Raw genomic sequence first — 8,015 nt, 5'->3', positions numbered from 1 at the left:
TGTGTGTGTGTGTGTGTGTGTGTGTGTGTGTGTGTGTGTGTGTGTGTGTGTATGTGTGTGTGCAACGGCGGAAGAAGAAGAGAAGCTGGAAAATAACAATGCAGATGACAGGAAAATGATTTTGTTTGTCACGGAGACGTAGTGCAGAGCACCGGGGGGGTGGGGGGGTGATGGGGGTGTGTGTGTGTGGGGGGGGGGGGGTCTCGGCACAAAGTGCCGCCTGATAAGAGACAACAGAGCTGCAGACGCTTTTATTGGGTTTCTTCAAACGCAGAGTGCATTTGCAGTCTTTTAAGAGCATCTATACATCAGAGGCATAAGAAGAAAGCCCAGTGTTTCAGGTTTTAACGAAAAAAAGGTTTTCTTTTTTGGGGTTTTTTTCGTTCAGTCGGAGGGTGAAGTCACTTTCTTTTCCCGTTATTTAAATCCTTGTTAAATCACTCACCGGTGGCTCCCGGCTCTCTTTACAGTCACACGACACACAATACTAATTCAGCCTGACGTGTTTCCGACACTTACAACCGAGGTTTATACATCAGATCCGAGGGAAATCCTTAGTAACTGAAGAACTCAACAGCGCAGTTCAATACTTCAAGACGTCGAAGTCAGAGAGGATAAACACCACTTTGTGCTCCTTAAACAAAATAAATTATGTAAAAAAAAAAAAACACTATTTCCACCCTGATCGCCGAGACCAAAGCAAAGGAATCATTAATGTTATATCAGAGCTGAACGTTCTGAACTGCTCCTTCACAACAGACTGAGCTCCCGTTTTTTCACAACAACAATCATTTTTGTGTTTTCCTTCCAGAAACGTTTACGTGGCAACTTTCTGAAAACGATGTCCGTTTCCATGGAAACAGCAGAAACACTGAAAATGTTGTAGTCAGCATGTTGGGCCACAATGTTTTTGCTATGAAACCACACGCACGTGTTTACAGAGAACAACACGCTAGAAACAATAACAATGTGAGAACACCGATTGTCAAAATAAAAGTACCAAGTTGGATTGTTATTACAGTGACAGACAAAATAAAACTACCAAGTTGGATTGTTATTACAGTGACTGTCAAAATAAAGTACCAAGTAGGATTGGTATTACAGTGACAGACAAAATAAAACTACCAAGTTGGATTGTTATTACAGTGACTGTCAAAATAAAGTACCAAGTTGGATTGTTATTACAGTGACAGACAAAATAAAACTACCAAGTTGGATTATCATTACGGTGATTGTCAAAATAAAACTACAAAGTCCCAGGAGAATATGAACGGGGAGTCACGACACTCTGGAGGAAAACATTGTTGTTATTGTCCTTCTACTGAGCATGAGCAGAACAACTATTTACTAAGGCAATGGTGTGGACGACCAGCCCGTTGGCACGGCGATGGAGCCTGCGGCGTTTTTGAAATGTCCCACCTTGGGAGCCGTTTTCAAAAAGTTTGCGTTTTCAGTGGCTCTGAGCGCCGTTGTCATGTGACGTGAACGACAAAAACACAATGAAAGTTCTGCATTTTCACTTTAAACTGTTGCTCTGGGACTTTAAACATGTCTCTAAAGACAAGTTTAAAGGTTTAAACTTCAAACCTGCCTTCCTCGACTCATTTAAACTCTCTTTTATTCAGACGTATTCTCAGATCTCAGAAAGTCGACTTTGTAATCTTTCAAATGAACCTAGATTCAACAAAAGGGACTGAAACCCACTGCTGCTCACCTGAACCTGTGTGTATGTATGAATTAGCCATTCCTGTGTCCCTCATGAAATATCATCCTTGTGCAGATGAAAGGATTGTCAGGTACGCCGTAATCGTGGCTGCTGATTGGCTGGAAGTCTCTCGGGTGTTTTCCTGTTTGTCGTTTCCTCTGTGATATTTCAGTATTTGGACCGAATCCCCATCAAAATGTCAAGCGATACAGATCTTTCCCTGAAACATCACTTAATCTTCTTTAAGGGAGTTTTTTTCTTTGCAGTGTTCAGCAGCACTGACGGTGAAACCAGGAGGAGGAGATGTGATGTGACAGAGAATCATCCTCCACTTTAATACACGGCAACAAGGCCGAGGTCAGGTTTAACTAATCAATCATGGCTTCCTGCAATCAATGACGGCGGCATACGGCTTTATCTCATCACTGAAATACTGCAGCGGTAAGCAGGTATCCGTCACATCGTCGCAAACTGTTTACGGTACAAAAACTAGTTTGTCAGACGAGCTTCCTGCTGCTTTAAGCATCTGTAAACACGACACGTGTGATTATCGACTTTCCTGAAATGACTCGGTCACGTCGTTTCTTATTAATGTCTTTTATTCCTTCAACCTACCTCTAAGCCATGCATGAGCGTCAGCTTTCCCTGGACATGAACATTTCTTTGGTGGTGCGTTGAGGGAGAACAGAACTCGGAGAGCTCCACAACTCATGAAAAATAATAACCAACTTTTTGTGTGGCAGTAAACGCATCACGATAACGACAACTTCTGAAAGTTGTAAAACAAGGAAATGTCTCAGAGAGGAGCAGGTTTGAGCGTGTGTGTGTGTGTGTGTGAAGATAACTTACGGACACACAGGTCTCCAGTCTCGTAGAATCCGGGGCAACACTGTGATCGTCGTCTGTACATCGTCCTCACTCCTCTCCTGTAGGCCGTCTTGTAGCTGATCCTGCGTGTCACACACACACACACACACACACACACACACACACACACACACACACACACACACACACACACACACACACACACACACACACACACACACACACACACACACACACACACACACACACACACACACACACACACACACACACACACACACACACACACACACACACACACACACACACACACACACACACACACACACACACACACACACACACACACACACACACACACACACACACACACACACACACACAGGTAAACACCCTGCTGACTGCGCGCTGCAGTGTGTTTTCTGATGTTTCCTGACATCCAGCCTCGGGAGCTGAACTGGAGCTATAAAGCTTAATGCGGCCATTAAAGCGCCGGCCGGCCGGCGCTCAGAGGAAGGAGCTGAGCGCGTTCTGATAGGTCAGAGGTCAGCCGTGCCTGAAAGGCAGACGGTCCACTGAACCACATGTACGCCATCAGTCCGGTTGCACGATGTCTGCACCGCACTTTTTGTCTTCAAGGTGAGAATAAAAGGAAGGAGGGATCGTGTGAAGAGCTTTAAAATGATTTAATAATCCAGAACTGCTGTTGTGCTTTCTATGTATCTATTAAGTTTTACTGCTGCCAGTATTGATCACACCGAGTCCAGAGGGCAACATATCACAGAACCTTACATTAAACTACATTTAGCACCATTGAAGGATGGAAGATGCTCTATAATTTGAATGTTAGTGGGAGAATGAATGCCGATGATCTGGTTGTTAGTGGGAGGAAGATGCTCTATAATCTGAAGGTTGGTGGGAGAATGAATGCCTATGATCTGGTTGTTAGTGGGAGGAAGTTGCTCTATAATCTGAAGGTTGGTGGGAGAATGAATGCCTATGATCTGGTTGTTAGTGGGAGGAAGATGCTCTATAATCTGGACGTTAGTTGAGGAAGATGCTCTATAATCTGGAGTATAGTGGGAGGAAGATGCTCGATAATCTGGTTGTTAGTGTTGAAAGATGCCCTATAATCTGGACGTTAGTTGGCGGAAGAAGCTCTATAATCTGGACGTTAGTTGGAGGACGATGCTCTATAATATGGAATATAGCGGGGGGACGTGCTCTATAATCTGGTTGTGAGTGGGAGGAAGATGCTCTATAATCTCGATTTAGTAAAGGTTGCTCTGTAATCTGGAATATAATGGGGGGATGCTCTATCATCCAGTTGTTAGTGGGAGGATGCTGCTCTATAATCTAGATTATAGTGGGAGGAAGATACTGTGACAATGAAAAGAAGAAGCAACAAAACGGCTAAATGCCACCAAATAAAGAACCAACCAGGATTACCGAGACACTTGCGTACCTGTGTCTGGTGCATTTGAACCAGTTGAGGATGTCGGTGCAGCGCGTGTAGTAAACCTGGTCGAAGGGATGAGCGTACGATTCCTGCACGGTCACTGCGTAGCTGCAAATCAACCAGTCAGACTCAGAGGTTAGACTATAAGTACAGAGTGGAGAAAGTAATCACATTACACAGGAAAGGAGTACACATCCAACGTTAAACTGTTACAGTACTTCACTTCCATTACACTAAAGGTACGTTACCTCAGTTACTGTGTCCTGTTACGTTGCTTTTACGTACCAGTTACTTTTGATTTGCTATTCTCCAACTTCACGTTGTATTACTTTTATATTATGATACTTCAAATTACATTACTTTTTACATAAAGTCCTTTCAGCGAACCTTCTTTTGTTAAATGACTTCTGTTATGTTGTACTTCACTTTGGGTGACCCTCAGTTATTTTACGTTACATCGCTTGTTTCGTTATTTTTGTGTTCCCTCATTCCGAGTTACTGCTTACATCACAGTACTTCAAGTTACGTTATTTTCTATGTTTCATCTCTTCAGCTAGGTCACTCCGCTCTGTTATGTTACTTCTGTGACTTTTAACTTCGGTTAAGTCATTTTCGAAACATTACATCAAGTACAGTGGGGCAAAAAAGTATTTAGTCAGCCACCGATTGTGCAAGTTCTCCCACTTAAAATGATGACAGAGGTCTGTAATTTTCATCATAGGTACACTTCAACTGTGAGAGACAGAATGTGAAAAAAAAATCCAGGAATTCACATTGTAGGAATTTTAAAGAATTTATTTGTAAATTATGGTGGAAAATAAGTATTTGGTCACTTCAAACAAGAAAGATCTCTGGCTCTCACAGACCTGTAACTTCTTCTTTAAGAAGCTCTTCTGTCCTCCACTTGTTACCTGTATTAATGGTACCTGTTTGAACTCGTTATCTGTATAAAAGACGCCTGTCCACAACCTCAAACAGTCAGACTCCAAACTCCACTATGGCCAAAACCAAAGAGCTGTCGAAAGACACCAGGAAAAGGATTGTAGACCTGCACCAGACTGGGAAGAGTGAATCTACAATAGGCAAGCAGCTTGGTGTGAAAAAATCAACTGTGGGAGCAATTATCAGAAAATGGAAGACATACAAGACCACTGATAATCTCCCTCGATCTGGGGCTCCACGCAAGACCTCATCCCGTGGGGTCAAAATGATCATGAGAACGGTGAGCAAAAATCCCAGAACCACACGGGGGGACCTGGTGAATGACCTGCAGAGAGCTGGGACCAAAGTAACAAAGGTTACCATCAGTAACACACTACGCCGACAGGGAACCAAATCCTGCAGTGCCAGACGTGTCCCCCTGCTTAAGCCAGTGCATGTCCAGGCCCGTCTGAAGTTTGCTAGAGAGCACATGGATGCTACAGCAGAGGATTGGGAGAATGTCATGTGGTCAGATGAAACCAAAATAGAACTTTTTGGTATAAACACAACTCGTCGTGTTTGGAGGAAGAAGAATACTGAGTTGCATCCCAAGAACACCATACCTACTGTGAAGCATGGGGGTGGAAACATCATGCTTTGGGGCTGTTTTTCTGCTAAGGGGACAGGACGACTGATCCGTGTGAAGGAAAGAATGAATGGGGCCATGTATCGTGAGATTTTGAGCCAAAACCTCCTTCCATCAGTGAGAACATTGAAGATGAAACGTGGCTGGGTCTTCCAGCATGACAATGATCCCAAACACACCGCCCGGGCAACGAAGGAGTGGCTCCGTAAGAAGCATTTGAAAGTCCTGGAGTGGCCTAGCCAGTCTCCAGACCTCAACCCCATAGAAAATCTGTGGAGGGAGTTGAAAGTCCGTGTTGCTCGGCGACAGCCCCAAAACATCACTGCTCTCGAGAAGATCTGCATGGAGGAATGGGCCAAAATACCAGCTACTGTGTGTGCAAACCTGGTAAAGACCTATAGTAATCGTTTGACCTCTGTTATTGCCAACAAAGGTTATATTACAAAGTATTGAGTTGAATTTTTGTTATTGACCAAATACTTATTTTCCACCATAATTTACGAATAAATTCCTTAAAATTCCTACAATGTGAATTCTTGGATTTTTTTTTCACATTCTGTCTCTCACAGTTGAAGTGTACCTATGATGAAAATTACAGACCTCTGTCATCATTTTAAGTGGGAGAACTTGCACAATCGGTGGCTGACTAAATACTTTTTTGCCCCACTGTATATTTAAGCGTGCCGTTGGTGATAGCGAGGAGGCGGACCCTCACCTCTCCCAGTGGCTGCACACGTTGGGGTCGTCAGGGTTTAGAGGCGACACCACAGAAGTGACGGCCAGCAGGTGGAGCCAGAGCACGGCCCGGGGGTGAACCCCACCGGCCCCCATCATCGTCCTGTGGAGCAGACCAGAGGTAAACCCAGAGTTACTGAGCAGCAGGTGGAGACGAAGAGCCACAGTCTGAGAGAAAAGCCGTCAACAGTTAAAACTAAAGACAATGACAAAAATATCTCGAGACAAAAACCCAACCAAGACATCTTAAGACAAAAGGACGTTTTGAGACAAAGACTCGACAAAGAAACATTGCAAAGATTCGACAAAACACCTTTCGACACAGACTTGGCAAAAACAAGACAAAGGACATCTCGAGAAAAGTCCATTTTGAGATAAAGACATTTTGAGAAAAGGACATCTCGAGACAAAGATTCAACAAAGACATCTTAAGACGAAGACATTTCAAGGCAAACACATCTCGAGAAAATAAAACATGTTTGGACAAAGACATCTGAAGAAAAGGACATCTTGAGACAAAAACATCTCAAGACAAAGACGACAAAAATATCTCGAAACAAACATTCAAAAAAAACATCTGAAGAGACTCGAAGAAATATCTCAAAAATATCTTAAGTCATTATTCTGACCAGCGCAGTGCTAACAGCTCAGCTAATGCTAACAGCTCAGCTAATGCTAACGCTACAGTAATACAGCTATATTAGCAACTAAGTTTTTAACCAAGTAACTAGTATTTTTATTTTTTTTATTATTACTCTTATAAGCAGTTCAGTACTTTCCCAAAGAAGTAACTAATAGCTGTGATAAAGCATGAACAGTTGATGTCGAGACTCCAGTTTCAGTTTCTAACGTGTCACATGGATTTAGAAACAAACACACAATGAAGAGATTTTCTCCCAAAACTTTTTCCTCCATCAAACCTACACAACCTGCAGCGCAGTGAAGCTTCTCACTCAATAAAACTGGGACACCGGAGAGTTAGACAATGTTTTTATGGGGCAAACCGAGCAGGTAAATCCACTTTTCATTCATATTTTTCTTCTGTGAATAATTATTGTTTATGTGGAAATGCTGAATGAAAGTGGAATGGCTGCTGTTAACACTGCGCGTGGAGGGAGAAATTACAGGCACTGATGGAAAAACTGGCCACACACACACACACACACACACACACACACACACACACACACACACACACACACACACACATACACATACACATACACACACACACACACACACACACACACACACACACACACACACACACACACACACAGACACACACACACACACACACACACACACACCTGTAATGACAGTGCAGTCTGGATACTCAGCAGGTTGAAAGAGAAGCAGAAAAGCTTCCACAATGTCATGCAAAGAGAGAATCAGAGGAAATAGCAGAGCTGCGGGAAACATTTCAAGCTTCTCGCACGCAGAAATCACCGGCTGCTTCCCTTAAACATCAGCTGTCACACAACAACAACAACAACAACACGTTTATTCAGCGGGAAAACGGACGATTCTGAAAACCTCAACGGAAACCTGACCGGCACAGGTGGGAACTAAGGTGAAGAAGATGTCGATGAAGATGGAGGCGGTCGGTTCAATACAATCGCAATCCCCCTAAAGTTGGGACATTATCCCAGGTACATTTTAAAATATCATCATCTTGACACTGAAAAACTTTAAAATATTTTAATCAAATCAGCTCTTTT

The 8,015-nt window shown here is 43.2% G+C and overlaps 1 protein-coding gene across 1 annotated transcript in view; it reads right to left on the bottom strand.

Moving 5' to 3' along the window:
* Positions 1-6,390, bottom strand: part of LOC308106346 (uncharacterized protein) — a gene marked incomplete at its 5' end in the record, with an annotated part of 68,895 nt that extends 62,505 nt beyond the window's left edge. The window contains 2 exons of the mRNA XM_080458044.1: positions 3,999-4,100; positions 6,275-6,390. Coding sequence (XP_080314170.1) covers positions 3,999-4,100; positions 6,275-6,390 — 218 coding nt within the window. The remainder of the gene's footprint in view (positions 1-3,998; positions 4,101-6,274) is intronic.
* Between the last annotated feature and the right edge of the window lie 1,625 nt (positions 6,391-8,015).

This window comes from Lipophrys pholis (assembly GCF_963383615.2).
Source record: "Lipophrys pholis genome assembly, chromosome: 2".
Classification (NCBI taxonomy): Eukaryota; Metazoa; Chordata; class Actinopteri; order Blenniiformes; family Blenniidae; genus Lipophrys; species Lipophrys pholis.
This window is presented reverse-complemented; position numbering and strand designations above follow the sequence as displayed.